Source organism: Sander lucioperca, chromosome 12 (genome assembly GCF_008315115.2).
Source record: "Sander lucioperca isolate FBNREF2018 chromosome 12, SLUC_FBN_1.2, whole genome shotgun sequence".
NCBI classification, from domain to species: domain Eukaryota; kingdom Metazoa; phylum Chordata; class Actinopteri; order Perciformes; family Percidae; genus Sander; species Sander lucioperca.
Window position 1 is genome coordinate 2854532 of NC_050184.1, and position 17790 is coordinate 2872321.

Below are 17790 nucleotides of genomic sequence, written 5' to 3' on the forward strand. Positions count from 1 at the left end.
CAGTGTAGTGCAGATTAAATTAAATGTATTGCACGTGTAGTCCCCAAAACCTTTAGGAGGTGGGCGGCTGTATTTTATTTGAACTATGAGCGAGACACCTGCCAGCTCAATGGACCTAACGTTAACTATTAACACTGTACTATATCCCTTTTAGCTAGCTCCGAGTAAAGCTAACGTTAGCTAGCAACCATCCTGTGTGTGGGGCTAACGGTCACACTCACATTTTCAACAAGCCGAGACAACATTAACCAACTAACGACTGTTTTAATATATATTTAAAGGTAAGATTGATACATCACAAATACTGTCTTACATAAGGTATCGTTCACTCTCAGCTAACGTAAAGAAGAGGGCACACCGAATTGCATTCAAAACGTATACAAGTTTAAATTGCTCTTCTTGGTGTGACGTTAAATTTAAAGAATACACATTTTAAGCCACCACGATTTAAGACTTTTTGACGTCGTAGGGTAACGTTATAACGTTATACTCTCATTATGTGGCTTTACAGCAGCATGCTGATTTAAAGTTCCCTTCACTGTCATTGTTGATGATATGATGCTAGCTGTAGCTAGCTAGCACTCTGTATACTTGTATGTTTAGACTTTATAATGTTAAAATGTTTATGTCACCGTTATCTAGCCCGGATGCAGTGCACGTAGCTATGACTACCGCACTTATCCGGTAACGTTATGTTTGAAGTTTAGCTAACCCTTGTGTTGTCTTCCCGTCGACCTGCAACTTTGTGTTTTTCTGGGTCGAAATTTCAACATTTTGTTTTGTTTTTCTACAATTTTCTCGACTTTTTTTGTCGATTTTATTCAATTTTTTTAATTATGTTTTTGTCGCCTTTGGCGATGTTTTTTTTCCAATTTTTGTAGTCACTTTTTTGGCGTTTTTTTTTAATTATGTTTGTCAATTTTTTAACTAGTTTTTGTCACCGTTGGCGATGTTTTTGATTTTTTTTTTTGTTATTTTCCCTTTTTTTGTCATTTTTTTGGCGTTTTTTAAATGATGTCTTTTGCAACAAGTTTTTGTCAACTTTGGCGATGTTTTTGATGTTTGTTTTGTCACTTTTCCGATTTTTTTTTGGTCACTTTTTTTCAGCGTTTAAAAAAAACCTGATTTGATTTTGACTGTTGTAGCCGTATTCAGGCTATTTTACTTAATAGTAATACCACAGTGTATAAATACTACAAGTATTCAGAGAGGGGGTTGTAGCCGATTCTGTCAAGTATATCTTGCTGCAGTCTGCGGGAAGGCGGGGCTTGACATCAAGCCCCGCCCACATCCAAGTCAGCCATTTTTTAATTTTTAATTTTATTACGTCATTCCCCATACGCTCTAACGGACCAAGACCTTTCTCTTAATACATCTGTCGGTACACGATCCGTTCTGCCTGCACGATCCGTTCTGCGCATGCGCAAGATAATACTACCGAGGATACGACCTGCACGATCTGTTCCATGCTAGCCTATGGCTAGCCTCCACCAGGAAGCTAACGTTAGTTTAGCTAACAGCTAATTCAGCTAGATTCAGTCTAAAATAACGTTAACTCAAACGTAATGGGAAAAGCAGGCTACAGCTAAATTAAGACTTCACAGTAATAACAATAAAGACAAGTATTGAGTGATTGTATTTTAAATGAGCACAAGTAGAACTGACGTAACAGCTGTTATATATGTTAACGGTTATTTTCACGTTTTATTTTGTGGTTTAGCTGAAGCTAACGCAGCCTGAGCTTTCACGTTACAATATAAAAGGTGTTGCCGTTGACTTAGCTAGCACGCAAACAGTTCATTTACATGTCTACGAGCATGTTAGCAAACTACACCAAAAGACAAATACTGAAATACTGATATTGATAGAAAGCAGGGGAAACTAGTAGGCTATTTCCATACTTTTTAGCATTGGTTAATTAGCAACCTGCCTGCCATCAGATGTAGCTTCCGAGCTAGCTAGCAGCTAGCCCCAGAAGCTCATGAAAACAAGGCTTTCACCGGAGCAGTCTCACGTTATTTCTGAACCACTCTTTTCGTTTCAAAGTCGGAAATCAAATGAACGAAAAAGTACACGGGTCCAATTACAGTTCACTGTTGTTGCATGAAATGTCGTTTGTGTTTAGCTTACATCAGTTTCTGTCATCTAATGTGAAACAAGAGGATATCAAGTTTGCTACCATCTTGGTCCTTTCGAGCGTATGGGGAGACGACGTAGGTAAAAAAAAAAAAAATAAATAAATTTAAAAAAATGACTGACTTGGATGTGGGCGGGGCTTGATGTCAAGCCCCGCCTTCCCGCAGACTGCAGCGAGATCACAACCACAGGGCAGACCACTGATGAGCTGGTCGCGACCAGTGTCTTTAGCGCCCGTAGTGGCAGTAACCACTGGTCCCTGCCAGAGACCATGGTCCCGGGACAGACCACGGAATTGGCTACAACCCCTGCTGAGTATTCAGGGGAAACGCTCTAGCTTGTTTGTATTTCTTTAAACCAATCACAGCCGTCCTGGGCGGTGCTAAGCCCCGACAGCAGAGCCAGAGAGAGGGGACTTTATCTTATTTTATTTGAATGTAGGCTACATCCTTTAAACCAGACTTTTGGGGCATTACTAATATGTTTACTACTGTAATGTTGCAGCTGGTCAATTTGAGGCTAATTTTAATTACTCTAAAAACTAGAGCTGCAAAGATTAATCAGTAGTTGTCTAATACCACCAGACTCCATTTAAATAAACAGTAATTTTATTATTGTAAAATACACTTTATTTAGAGTCGAAAGAAACAAAATAAAACTATCAAAAGCCATCTTTGTTCGTCTTTCCACTGCTCCAACAATCACCACTCTGGTTTGGTTAAAATAAATCCTGAATTCACCCATTTACATGTGGAGATATGCTGGTTCTATACACGCTAAAAGTAGTGTTTATTTAAATGGGGTCTGGTAGGTTTGGTGATGGTAATTTCTGAGCTGTTTCATGTTAAACAAAAAGGATCTTACTCTTTAACTAAAAGGTCTATCTCTGTAGGGATTCTTTCCATAATGTTGTCAGACACTTAGAATAATAATCTGAACCTGTCAGCGGCAAAAACAGAACTTTTGGTGGACGTAAATTGACATTGCACATTTTCCCTTAAGGTTACATTGCAGCCTGGTTCACGGCTGCCGGTTACAGCGTTCTCACTCAACACTGGACCAATTTCAATTGTTCCCATCAGTCACTTAGACACCAATGCATGAGAAAATAGGGTGCTGGTTAAAAAGAAAAAAAAGACAAAATTACCCTTTGAGTTTGTTGCCAGTTTTGGATTAAACATATCAGGTAAACCGTTTCTTGTAATTGCTCAACCGTTTCCAGTGTCCAAATGATATTAACAACCGTTTTTCCCGCTCTGCTGTGATACTTTTTGTTGCGAAGCTCTGTCTGTCCTCCATGGCGTCATCAGAGGTCAGCATGCAGGAAATGGGCGACATTGTGATCGTCACCATCCCAGAAACAGCGGCAGAGGACCTCCCCTCTGTGGTGGAGGAGGATAAAGCCGTGCTGGTGACGGCAGAGCTGACTCCTCAACCTGGGTAACATGCACATGCACATGATTTGCATTGATATGGATCTTATCTCAGTTAGCTATTAGGCTAACTGAGATAAAACCATGCCAATCTCTAGGTATGATGAAGGGTATGTGATGATGTGGGGGTATGATGAAGGGTATGTGATGATGTGGGGGTATGATGAAGGGTATGTGATGATGTGGGGGTATGATGAAGGGTATGTGATGATGTGGGGGTATGGTGAAGGGTATGTGATGATGTGGGGGTATGATGAAGGGTATGTGATGATGTGGGGGTATGGTGAAGGGTATGTGATGATGTGGGGGTATGGTGAAGGGTATGTGATGATGTGGGGGTATGGTGAAGGGTATGTGATGATGTGGGTCTATTTTAATTCCAAAGGCCAAGGGAACTTTATCAGGATGCATAGTATCCTGGATCCATGAAATAACTGGCCTTTAAAAATAATAAATCTGCCTGCCTCTATGGGAATTTAACATAGGGGTATGTATAATTATGGCCTCTGTATTTTAAGGAAGAACATTTATTTATTTACAATACATTATTCTTTCACAAAACAAATTGGTGTCCTTAAAAGGTCGGATTTTTCCTCATTTTTTAAATTAAGGCATTATTTATCTATCTACATATCTATCTATCTAGAGCTGTGAAGGTTAATCGATAGTTGTCAACTATTAAATTAATCGCCAACTGTTTTGGTAATCGGTTTAAGTCTTTCTTATGAAAAGTAAACAAGACATTTGAGGACGTCATCTTGGGACTTTGGGAAACACTGATCCAAACAACTAATCCATTCATCCCGAAAATAATCAACAGAAACATCGCCAATAAAAATAATTGTTAGTTGCAGCTGTATCCTGTTGTTCAGTTTGCTAAATTAAAACTTAAAGGTGCAGTATGAGTTCTGGCATGACGTCACTTCTGTTGACGTTCAAAGTAAATTCAAAACAAAACAGAGCAAGTTCGCCCCTCCCCCCATGTTTCCGTAACTGTCATGACCGTAGACAGTAACATCAATGGACAAAGCGACGCCGTAGACTTGCAGCGGAGACCATTGAAGTCAATTAGAAGCACTTTCCCGGTGATGGCTGAGTGTTACTGAGCAGCCTCCAACTGAGCTTGAAGACGTAAATGTGACGTGAGCAACCTGTCTGAAAGTTGGAAGTCTTCTGGTAGCTGTGCCAAGAGAAATCTCAATCATTCCCAATCTAGCAGAGACGGAGAGTGTAGGTATATGTAAGGAGATAACATAGACACAGGCTAATTATTGATCACTAAAATGATAGTTAACATTAGTAATTAAACTTAAACATCTAATGTAAGTCCAAACTGCCTGTGAGCTTCTCCTGTACTATACAGCAATTTGTCTATTATGTGACAGTAAGTCCCGTGGTTATGACACAATCGTTATCCTATTTTTACAAAAACGTCTGCTACGGAGCCATAACGTGAGATACAAGGTAATTATACATCATTTTATACATTGTTGTGTTTCTTTAGAAATAAACAATGGACAAATAGTCTTTAAACGCTTCAGATGTAAAGTTATTCGCTGTCAGAGTGACGACAAAATGAATGGCAGTCAATGGGATGCTAAGGGAATGCTGCTTTGCGGAGGCTGGCCTACCCCTTTGGTCATGACTGTCACTAGCCCCCACCCCCTCCCCCAACCATCTTGTCAGTGATTGGCTGGAGTGGTTTGTTGTATTTTGGTGCACAGCCTGTGCCTCTAGTGTTTGTTTGACGTTTCTGACCCCTGTGTTGTCTCCCGAGACCGGGCTGTCTCACAGTGTATTCAGGGGGAGGCAGCTAGCAGATGAAGGAGAGATGCCTACGATTTGAGACAAAAATGTAATCGTGCTTAAACCATGCAGGAACTCATAGTGCACCTTTTTAAAGACCATGTTGTTTTTCCGTATGGTTTTCCAGGGAGGAAATCCTCACAGTAGCACCGGTGGAAGAAGCAGAAGCTGAGGCCAGCGGAGCAGACTCGCTGTCGAGGGAAGAGGCCGTCATTGGTAATGTGACCCGCAGGACTTTATTAACCTTTTGTAAAACGTGGCAGTTCAGTAGCATATGATCATCAGTTCAGTAGATCGTATCACTTTTTTAGCCAAAGTCAAGAATGGATAATCACGCTCAACTTTAGTCTTGCTTTATTGTAAACTGGAATTATGTAAATCGCATGTGTCAAACTCACAACTCAAGGCCTGCGGGCCAAATCCGGCCCTTTTGCAAATTTCAATCCAGCCCGCATATCAATTTAGACACACAATACATTTTGGGCCGCCTTGTTGTGCGCCAAACCAAAAAGACAGGAAACTGTTTTCAAACTGCAGTTACACGACACTCACATTTGGCAGATTTGCCAACTTTAAGACTCAGAAACTCCCACAGAACCGGTCAGTTTGCCTATTCAGGCTGTGAAACAGGTAGTTTTGAGTTGGCTGTGTGGTAGCCTACTTTTTAAAATGTTATCATTGTTTTTGGGGCTTTATGTCAACCAAACTGTATATGCAGGGTTCAACAATAAGAGTTGCCAGATGGCCCGGGGCAAGAAAAACGCCACGTCGGGCAAGTAAATATAACAACCCACTTGCCCGTTCGGGCATCATCGTATCATAAATCATTTGATTTGAATGTGCCGTTAGCCAATCAAGAATTGAGTGGGCGCTTGATGCTGTTTACGTTTTTTTCCAAATTTTTTTACACCTTGGTGCTTTCAACCTTTGACTTTAAAATTTTTTTGAGTTTTTGTTATATTTTTGACGCTTTTTGACCGTAATTTAATGGGTTTTTTTTTTTTACACTTTTTTGACGTATTTTTTCCGAAGTTTTACATTTTTTTTTGGCGTATTTATTTATTTTTTTCTAACTTTTTTTCGAAGTTTTTCGTCAAATCTTTTTTTGTATAGGGGCCAGTAAAAATTGACTTTTGGCAAATAGAATTTTTTTTTTGTTGACTTGACCGACCGGATAAGTGAAAGAAATGAAATGAATGAAATCATGTCAATAAACTATTAATACATGTCTGAGTGAAATTGTGTTTATAACCTCTGATGTAAATTAATGCAATGAAGAGTTTATCTGTGATCTTCTTGTAATGTGAAGTAAATAAAATGAACAAATCCCAACAGCGCTGTATGTTTCAGTCAGCGCAGCCTTTCCAGTCTCTGTGATTCGAGTCACATAATCTTTCTAAGGTTGTAAATACTTTTTACGTCTGTTTGTGTGATCAGATGTAAGAACTGACTCGACGGCTGTATGAGGGTGTTTTTGTGTCCCTTGTCTCTGCAGTGAAGTTATCTGAGGAGGTGGATGTGGAAGCTGATGTTTTCTACCCGATCACCTGTGGAGACACCCGAGCCACGCTGGTCTGGAAGAAGTTTGTCTGCCCTGGGATCAATGTCAAATGTGTCCAGGTACGCACATCATCCTTAAACAACAGCTGTGTAAAAATCTAGATTTACGAACAAGGAAATGTAGTTTAAAGCAACACCAAAGATTCTTTTGTACCTTAAAATAATGTTTCCAAAATCGTTTCAGTGGTTCGTCAACTCGTAACAGGGTGAACGGCACTGCTGCATTCACTTTGCGGCTCTCTATCGGCTAAAACCGCACTATGCAAGTTTGCCAGATCGGGTAGCGGATCTGTAGTTCCAATGAGACATAATGGGACAATAGACCTTTTTCACGGCAGACATGTTGAAGTGTCACAGTAGAAAAAGCACAAGTGTATCCTAAACTCATTAATGATGAGAGGTCCTGGGATTGTGCATGCTGACTCACTGAAATAGCTTACTGGGACACTTGATGGAATTGAGCCATCGTTAAGGTTATCAATGTCAGCTGTGCTTTTCCTACTGTGACAAGACAAAATGTCTGCTGTGAAAAAGGTCCATTCCGCTTCCAACCTGTAGGGGCACCGAAGAGGAAAAGTGCTTTTGTGTTGCTTTAAAGCAGGGGTCACCAACCTTTTAGAAACTGAGAGCTACTTCATGGGTACTGAGTCATACGAAGGGCTACCAGTTTGATACACTCTTCTGAAATAACTAATTTGCTCAGTTTGCCTTTAGTTATATATGATTATTAATGATTAATGATAGTCATCTATGTGAAGACACTGATCACGTTAATGATTTCTCACAATAAATATCAACAATGACTTAACAAGGTGGGAAACAGATAATATCAGGACAGGCCTGAGGGCTACTCATGTGGTCCTTGGGGGCTACCTGGTGCCCGCGGGCACCGTGTTGGTGACCCCTGCTTTAAAGGGTAACTTTGTTTTTTTCAACCTGGACCCTATTTTCCTATGTTTTTTTTGTCTAATGACGTTTTTCCACTACATGGTACCTGCTCGACTATACTCGCCTTTTTTGGTTTTCCGTTATGATAAAAAGTCCCTGGTAGCTGCCAACAGGTACTTTTTATAGTATCACCTCCGTCGAGGTTCCTACAGCGAGCTGAGGCGATCCCAAAAGGTGACGTGAAAACCTGCAGAGTACTGATTGGTCGGAGAGAATCGTCACTAATCACTTCGTCATCATTGCTATAGCGACAGACGGGGGTGTCCTGAACAAACCCGCCATTTTTAAATAGTTTAGCCAGCTGTGTTTTTTTTTTTGCTGCCTCCAGCTTCTTCTGAAACTAAATGTGTCTTCTGGCAAACAGCCCCATGCCGAGAATCAAAAACACACACATTCGACGTTCTGTGTGTGTGTTGCGTTAGGTCACCGCAGTTTCCTGCGGCATCACTATGACGACCAGTCACACTCGCCTCACGCATGAGGCGGTGCTAAATCTGCAATGGAAAAAGGAGGACGGGGCACCGCGGTCTAGCTGAGTCGAGCTGGTACCATGTAGTGGAAAAACGCCATAAGTGACTGATTGGAACAACTATCTTTTAAATTGGTCCAGTATTAAGCGAGAACGCTGCAGCGGCGAAACAAGCTGTAATGTAAGTTATTGGGCAATTACTTAAATTTGCGTCCACTAAAAGTGCTGTTTTACCACTGACAGGTTCAGATTATTATTCTAAGTGTCTGACAACATTATGGAAATAATCCCTTCAAAGATAGACCTTTAAAACCTCCTTAAGACCTTTTCTGTTTGACCAGAAACAGCTCTGAAGTTGCTAGCACTAAACCGACCAGACTCCATTTAAAAAAAACAATACTTTTAGCGTGTGTAGTATAGTATAAGTCTTTTGAAATTGGTCCAGTATTTTGTCCATTAAAAAAGTTCTGTTTTTGCTGTTGACAGACTCAGTATACTTAAATTTACGTCCACTAAAAGTAATGTTTTACCACTGACAGGTTCAGATTATTATTTTAAGTGTCTGACAGCATTATGGAAAGGATCCCTACAGAGATAGACCTTTTTGTAAAGAGTAAGATCCTTTTAGTTTAACATGAAACGGCTCCGAAATCGCCACAAACAGGAAATAGATGGTGTACGTTTACGTTGCAGCCTGGTTAGCTGCCGGTTACAGCGTTCTCGCTCAATACTCTCGACCAATTTCAAAGATTTTTGTTCATATTAGTCACTTAGACACTAATGCATGGGGAAATATTATAATAAATAAATTACCCTTTTTAAGTTTAGGATTAAGTGGATCATCAACAACTCTAGGCCTGTCGCAATATGCAATAAATCAATTAATCGCATTAAAAATAAAAATTAGCTCGATCATTTTTAAATGGAAATTATCGCGGCCGGAAAAATTTCCATTTTATTTATTGTTTTTGGTTGTGTTTGGTTTTTATTCAAGTGCATTTTTTGTTAACAGAGACTGAGAGTCCATTTTATTTACTGTTTTTGGTTGTTTTGTTTATGTATTGTGGATATTTAAAATGTCTTCCAGTTCCAGTGTTAAATATTCTTTAGAAATAAAAGTGTATTGATCTTTGAAAAGGTGTACCTGCATTATTATGCCATATTCATATTAGATGAAAATGGTCTCAGAACGACAATATTATCGTTTATCGCAATAATTTCTGGGACAATTTATCAACCTGCAAAATTTGTTATCGTGACAGGCCTAGACAACTCATGAATGTTTTTATTTCCCCTCTTTAAACAGTATAATGAGCAGCTCATCAGCCCCAAGGAGTTTGTGTGTTTAGCAGGGAAATCCACTCTGAAGGACTGGAAGAGAGCCATCCGCCTCAACGGCACCATGCTCAGGTCTGGACTCATCAAATACACTAACGGGGAATGTTTACTCGGTTTGATATCATTGGATACAAACCCTAAAGCCTCCTCCTTTATGCAACATTTACTCAACAAAACCTCAATGTATTTTATTTACGCGTTTCATGGAAACGTTCTGGAGAAAATCAGGTTTGTTTTGCTATCTGTTTACAGTGTTTGTGTCTACGACTTCTCTGCTAATACTTCCATACTTTAAGCAAAAATGTTTAATTCAGATCTTGTAATGGAAAGGTTTGGCATTGTAGTATTGCTAATTTTACTTTTAGAAAAATCTCTTTGTGTGTTGCTGTTCTCAAACTCTGTTCCCTTCTGGAAACAACAACAAACTTTGAGCTAGCGAGCTACACGCTGAAATGGTGCAACGAGACAGGCCTGCTTGGTTCTTTCGGGGAATGATTGTAAAGATTTACAAAGAATATGTTTACGGCGTTTCCTCTCTAACTGGGACGTTTTGGGACTGATTGGTGGGATTGTTGTGGACAAAGTACACACGGAGATATAGGGCTGGGCGATATGGAGAAAATCAGATATCACGATATTCTTACGGCGGATATATTGCGGCGATATTGTAGTGTTGGTAAATGGTGCTCTAACAAAATATCTTCACACTTAGATTTTAGATAAATAATCATCAGCAATGTGGACATAATGTCTAAGTGGGTAAAGGCAAATAATAGAACAGCTAGAACAGTCTGGTAAGTTCAGAAAAGTACATCACCTTACTGTAATGCAGGCTGTAAAACCAGGAAAAGACAACACTTATGTCATATCACAATATGACGATATCCAAAATCTAAGACGATATCTAGTCTCATGTCACGATATCGATATAATATTGATATATTGCCCAGCCCTATGGTGATACACTGGTAGGAGATAATGAGGTTTAACCATGTATCAGCTAATTTAAATAGCTCATGTTACTGTATAGTGTCAACAGTTAACTTCATTTAATATTGGATGTGGTGTTTTCTAGCCTGGTTGACTATGGAAGGGTCATTCACAGCCCATTTCCAAAGGGGCGTCACCAACTGACGCCGCTCAAATGCCTCTGGGCGCAATTGGATAGACCTTCAACCAATCAGAGCGATGAAGTGGCAAGCTGATATCCGACTTTTGCCGAATCCAGTCGGCAAGACCGCAACATCTTTTTTTAGATATGAAGGCTTCGAGTGTTGTTCTTTTGCTCAGTTTTTTAACAAAAAGGAAACGTTCAAATTGCTTAAAACAGACGCGATATCTGATTCGAACGAGTGATGTTCCACGGCGGCGGCCATCTTTGTTATGTACAAAATCTGCTTCAACGTTGCGCTATCGTCATCGCGTAAAGCCCGCCTCAATGGCTGTGATTGGTGCCTCGATTTGGAGAAATTGGAAATGGGCTTGAATGGGCTCTTGGCCAGACTGACTTGCAGAGCAAATCTCAGATTTGCCGGAAGTTGGTCAGGGTTTTTCCAGGCTAATAAAATTGAAGAAAACACTATTTGTGGCGATTTCTTTTGCGGGGTGCAAATGTTCCACCTAAACAAGTTCCTTCCTGAGACTGTTTAGCAGAGCCATCGTCGATGCGTCCAGAGCTTAGCACCGCCCAAGACGATTGTGATTGGTTTAAAGAAATGTAAACATCCCAGAGTGTTTCTTTCCTCCTAGCTCAGACCCAAGTAGTGTATCCTGATGTCATGCATCGTGCCTATTTATAAAAAGAAGACTTATCATATTTCATTTCACAGGAAGATCATGGACTCGGGGGAGCTGGACTTCTACCAACATACAAAGGTCTGCTCCAACACGTGCCGCAGCACTAAGATAGACCTGGTGGGAACCAAAGTGTCCATCAGCAGCGATCAGTCTGCCGAGCTGGTTCCTGCCACCCCCTCGTCATCTGATTGTAAGTTCCACGGCCTCGGCCATCGCACTAGTTCACGGTTCATTCTCCTCTCAGTCTGTCGGTCTGTTGATGCTGTAATTTCCAACTAAGGGTACTTGTATCCCGGGGTGTACTTTTGCTATTGTAGAAAGTGGAAAGATTGTGGAGCAGCTCAACTAATTGAGAAAAAAAAAATAGAAGTAACGATTCAATCAAAAGGATATATCAGCTGTAACACCTGAACACAAGACGTTGTAGTTATGTAAGAGACTAGTTAGCAAGCGAGCACAGAACAGAAGTTTAAACCCGGTATTTGGCTAAAAGTAATGAATAAATGGTAGAAATAATAATAACGTAATAGCTAAACAATTGAAATAGCTAAAAGTAATGCATAGCAGCTGAGAGGGTTCGCTGAAAGTAGGCCTACTTACTAAACAGTAGGGTTGGGCGATGTCCCCTAAATTGGCAGTGACGATGCTCACAGTAAAACATGGCGATGGACGATGATATCTTCGTCGGGGGGGCTGGTAGGGGCAGTTTTTTTACAACTTGACCTACTTTCACTTTAACTACGGTGCAGTAAAGTCAATCAGATGTCTGTGATCTGCGTAACGACAGTACAGCGGGACATTTTCCTTCAACATAGCGACAGTAATAACCTAATATACCATCATTACTGAGATTAAACTACATTCTCGGTTATATTTGCACTGAATAATGCATTCAATAAACAGAAACATAACTCTTGCAGCGCACATGAACAGATGCACAATATTAGCTCACACATGAAATAGCACCCTCGTGAATTAGCCTACTGTTGCTAACATACAGTCATAAATCCTGCATAACATCGTCCCGTACCCACAGGACATCAGACTTCCTTATTGATGCACGCACACAGTAGTGTCCACAAACTTAGTCCAATGAGGAGAGAAAGGAGCTGTGATAGCGTTCCACGTTAACGCTTTTTTCTCTGTCGCTCGAGACCGCTGTGTCCAACGTTACTAGCAGGTAGAGCGAGTAGAGCAGGTAGAGGGGAAAAAAGTAGCTTCCACTTAAGGGACCCATCTTGCACCCTGCGCAGCACAGCGCAAAGCCCGACGCAAGTGTCTTTGCTAGTTTAAGACCAACGCACTTGTCAATTTCCTGTCCAGCGCCCGCGACTAGGATTATGTGTGTGTCTGGCAGGGTGGGGCGCGTGGCATCACGATGGTGGCTCTCCATCGTCCATCGGCACAACCCTACTAAACAGTTGAAATGATTAGCTAAAGTAATAGTTAGCTTAAAGCAGCGCTTCTCAAAGTCCGGCCCAAGGAACGAGCAAAAGTAGTAGCACGGTGGTGAGTTGATGGATTGGAATGGAATTGTTAAATTGCTGTCCAGGTGCAAAAGCTTCTGAGCCATAATTCAAAATCGGCTTTGTAACCCAGAATGAACAGAGCAACAGATTTAGACCGTTTGTCTGAGTCTAAGTCTCGTGTTGTTTGCCGTTTGTGTCGTAGTGAACGGAGCAGCGGCCTCGTTTCCAGAGGTGGAGGAAACGTCCGAGTGGGTCACAGCCATCGGAGGTGATCAGAAAACCTGCACACACATTCACCATCATGTGGAATGAACTGGTCGAGTGGACTGTTGTTTTTCTTGTGTGTGTGTGTGTGTGTGTGTGTCCAGAGGACTCTGTGGCGTTCTGGCGTGCGGTGAAGGAGGCTGGGCTGCTGGATGAGGTGGTGGAGGACTTCCAGAAGGAGCTGCAGGAGGTGCTGAAGGGGTTGCAGGAGAGAGTGTGTGACCCACCCCTTCAGGTCAAAGGTAAGAAAGACAGACAGACACACACACACACACACAAAGACACAGACACACACACAGACACACATGCACATGCAGGGTTACCTACAACAACAAAAAAGCAGAAGGTCCAACTCTAGTCATGTAATTGATTTTCTCTGTGAAAAGACAGGACTGCAGTAGAAATGAACATTATAGACTTGGACCAAGAACCCAAGGAGAACATTCAAACTCCACACAGTCCCAGCCAATATTTCCCAGCCATGTTTACTAGGTTATTTATTTTGGAACGATTGTATTATTTCCGACACTGTTTTAACACAGCACTGGGAAATCCGACTTCACAGTTAGCTAGCTAGCGGTAACACACCCAACATTCCCGCCACCCTTAAGCTTGATTCATGGTTCTGCGCTGAGTTTTTGCCATATGTAGATACGGACCCTACAGCGTAGCCTCACGTGCACCTCCCCAAAAATGTAATTACACCTTGCAGCAACGCATTTCCCTCCTACTTATTTCCACGTTCTCCTTTTCCAATCTGTGGAAACTTGTGCATCCGCAGACTCCGTGTGGCCCTTCTCATCAGCATCACAGGTGAACTCTCACTGTTTAAGTTTTTTTTTTTTTTCACACTCGTCTCATGTTTTCAGTGTTGATTTGTTTAAAGGTGCAGTAGGTAAGACTTATTCTTATTCAAAACTAACTTTCTGTCATATTTGCTGAAACTGACCCTATGTTCCAGTAGAACTGCATGAAGCAGGTCATTTAAAAATAAATTTGGCTCCTCTGGCACCACCTACAGTCTGTGGTGTGATTTTCAAAAATTTTACCGCTCCCTGTTCAGATGCACCAATCAGGGCCCAACCCCTTCTCATTCCGTTTGGACAGTGTCTGTCAGCGTCTGATGCGACGAAAAAGGCGTCTTTCAGCGTGTTTGTGTAACGCACCGGGGAGAGCAGCAGTTAGAGAGGATTTAGGGAGTAGACTTTCACCCAGGAGAGCGGGGTTCACATCCCGCTTGTCACGCTTGCTATAGTCGATTTTTTTCTTTCCTCCCACGTGTAATGGAACCGTACGCACACCCACGACCTTTTCCTTAACATAACTGCGTCAAAAGGGACGGCAATAGTCCCGACCAAGCACGTTTACTTAAAGCGCTAAAGGCGACTTTTAGCGTCAATAAGAACGACAAAGGCATCTGACCAAGCGTATTTTACGGGATGAGTGTGAGAACGTGTTGTAGGGCCGGGGCGTCTAACTGCGTGTCAATCACTGCTCATGCACACGCATTCATTCTCCCTTGTGGGGGGAGGGGCTTAGGAGACCGTTTTGGGCTTTAGCAGAAAGGGGAGAGGACTGAGAAGTTGTTGATGTTCAAATTTTTTGTGGAGTCCTGGATCTTCACAATCCTACCTACGGCACCTTTAACTGTTTGACTGTTTTTTTAAGTTCAATAAATGCAGCATCTTTCCTAAAGTCAACGATTAATAGTGTTAAATAATCCTGATTTCACAATTGACCAAAAGAATTGTGATTATGATTTATTTCCTATAAACGAGCTGTCCTAATTTACGATGGCGGCGTGGCCCGAACAACCGAAAGTGAAGAGATTTGGATGCGTTACGCTAGTAGCAGCTCATGTAGCCTGGAGCCTTTAGCTGCAGCAGAGATGAGCAGCGGGCTACAGAGGTCTCACTTCTTTCTAACTCCACTCCACATTCATTTACTTTTCAAACTTTTCGTGTTTTCATTTTCAAACTTGTGATCTTCCGCCCCGAATCAACGCAGTTTCAGACTTCAAACAGCTCCCTCTGGAAACACTAAAGGCCTTCCAGAACTTTTACGTATGCATCAGTTCTCCCTGACACCTGCAAACAGACGCTGATGTGTGAAATCGGTGCAAATTCCCCTTTTTAATGTTCCACTTTAGCTTTAATGTTCCCATTGAACACTGAATTGTTGTGTGTTTTTTTTTTTTTTTTTTTTTTTTTTTCAGATGCTGTTTTGCTCAACAACATAGTGCAGAACTTTGGGATGTTGGACCTAGTGAAGAAGGTCCTGGCCAGCCATAAGAGCCAGATGGACCGTTACAGAGAGCAGTACACTCGCAGCCTCGCCGGTCAGTACAAGAATCTCAGATTCAATCACGATGGGATCATATTTTTTGACGCCTGAAACATCTGTGTTTTGCATTAGGCTCTAGCTGTCCGCACGACTATAAAAAGTCAGTGCATTACAATCAGTGGTGTGGAATTGTGGAATGGTCTGTGCACAGAACTAAAGCAATGTCCAAAACATAATCCAGTTCAAAAAAGGTACAAAGCAATGATTTTCAAAAAATATATGAAAGAAGGAGGGCTTTAACAATTGCAATATGTTTTCATTGACATATATATATATATATATATATATATATATATATATATATATATATATATATATATATATATATATATATATATATATATATATGTATGTATGTATGTATGTGTGTTGTTGTTGTTTTTTTCAACCTGCACATTATCTTCCCATGTATTGGTGTGTAAGTGAATAATGTGAACAAAAGTCTTGGAAATTGGTCCAGTATTTCAGTGTCTGACAACATTATGGAATGGATCCCTACAGAGTTAGACCTTTTTGTTAGAGTAAGATCCTTCATCCTTAACATGAAACGGCTCTGAAATTGCTATCGCCAAACTCACCAGACTCCATGTAAACAAACAGTACTTTTAGCGTGTATAGAGCCAGCATATTTCCACATGTAAATGGGTGAATTAATTGTTTATTTAACCAAACCAGAGTGGTGATTGTTGGAACAGTGGAAAGACGAACCAAGACGGCTTTTGATAGTTTTATTTTGTTTGTGTCAACTTTGAAAGAAGTGTGTTTTATGATGATAAAATTACTGTTTATTTAAATGGAGTCTGGTGGGATTGGCGACAGTGATTGCGGGGGATGTGTCATGTTAAACTAAAAGGATCTTACTCTTTAACAAAAAGGTCTATCTCTGTAGGGATCCTTTCCATAATGTTGTCAGACACTTAGAATAATAATCTGAGTCTGTCAGCGGTAAAAACAGCACTTTTAGTGGACGTAAATTGAAGGAGCGCAATTGCCAATAACTTATATTGCAGTCCGTATCGTCTTGCTTAATACTGGACCAGTTTCAAACATTGTTCCCATCAGTCACTTAAACACAAAAACATGGGGAAATAGGGTCCAGGTTGGAGAACAAAAAAACAAAGTTACCCTTTTGATACAAATCTTGGTGTGTGTGTGTGTGTGTACACATTTCTCTCTTCTTTCTGTAGCTCTGGAGCAGCAGTGTGACGAGCACAGGAAGCGAGCCAAAGAGCTGAAGAGCAAATCCCAGCACCTCAACAACGTCCTGATGACCCTCACCCCGGTCCCTGCGCCCCCTACGCCTAAGCGCCCGCGGCTGACCCGCGCCATCTCCGGCCCGGCCTCGGTCAACGCCGCCCCCGCCCAGATCACTCTGCCTCTCAACCAGCTGTCCGGCCTGCCGCTGGGCAAGGTGCTGACGGTGGCTGGAGCCCCGCCCGGCACCAACCTGGGCGGGTACACCTTCCTGACCTCCTCGCTCTCTGGGTCCGAGCTGGCATCCGACGGCTCCAACCTGACCGTGCTGTCCGCGGCGGCAGGTCAGGAGGGCGCAGTCGGCGGCTCCCCGGCCTCCGCCGCAGCCTTCGTTAAAGTAGTCGGCCCTCAGTTCCAGCTGGTGACGCTGCCGGCCGGGCTGCAGAGCTTGGCCATGGCACAATGCGGCGTCCAACAGCAGGTCGGCAGCGTCAGCGTGATGGATGCCACGGCGACCGCTGCAGACGATTCTCAAGAGGAAGGCCAAGCGGTTGCTGACGGCGATGATGACAGTCAGACAGAGCAGGCTAAAGAGGGAGACGGGGAGCAGCCGGAGCAGCAGCAGTGAGGCAAACGACAGCTGTTCTCTCCCCCTGTCTCCCAGCTTCATTATTTTGGACTTTTGATGATGATGTTGTCCATATTTTGACTTTTAGGGCGTTTTCACACCTGTAGTTGGTTTTGCTCTGGTTCGAATCGGTTGATGAGTTTGTAAACTTTGAGCGTTTTCCGTCGTCGGTTCAGTTTGGTTTCACACGGAGAAAAATCCAAGCAGGTGAAAATGTATCGCTAGAAACCACGGGAGAGCGTTCCCTCCGCTTATTGGTCAGATGTGTCTGGGAGGTGGGAGCAAGAAAGTAAATACAGGGAGAAGGTCCTGTGTTCTGGACTAGGGCTGCACGATATGAGGAAAATATGCGACATACGATAACGTTGTTGAATATCGCGATACCGATATAACTTGCGATAAATA

General features: G+C 42.0%; 1 protein-coding gene across 3 annotated transcripts in view; it reads left to right on the forward strand.

The window, feature by feature from the left end:
- Positions 1-17727, forward strand: part of gmeb2 (glucocorticoid modulatory element binding protein 2) — a 17786-nt gene extending 59 nt beyond the window's left edge. The window contains exons 1-11 of one of the 3 annotated variants that reach the window (XM_031311346.2): positions 1-281; positions 1474-1477; positions 3416-3576; positions 5503-5591; positions 6871-6995; positions 9659-9762; positions 11520-11677; positions 13159-13224; positions 13325-13462; positions 15436-15558; positions 16751-17727. The exon at positions 1-281 is cut by the window's left edge and continues 59 nt beyond it. In XM_031311346.2, coding sequence (XP_031167206.1) covers positions 3434-3576; positions 5503-5591; positions 6871-6995; positions 9659-9762; positions 11520-11677; positions 13159-13224; positions 13325-13462; positions 15436-15558; positions 16751-17385 — 1581 coding nt within the window. In that variant the 5' untranslated portion in view covers positions 1-281; positions 1474-1477; positions 3416-3433 and the 3' untranslated portion in view covers positions 17386-17727. Of the gene's footprint in view, positions 282-1473; positions 1478-2670; positions 2681-3415; positions 3577-5502; positions 5592-6870; positions 6996-9658; positions 9763-11519; positions 11678-13158; positions 13225-13324; positions 13463-15435; positions 15559-16750 lie in introns of all 3 variants that reach the window. The other 2 variants (XM_031311336.2, XM_031311353.2) reach the window with 2 other exon arrangements.
- The last annotated feature ends 63 nt before the right edge of the window (positions 17728-17790 follow it).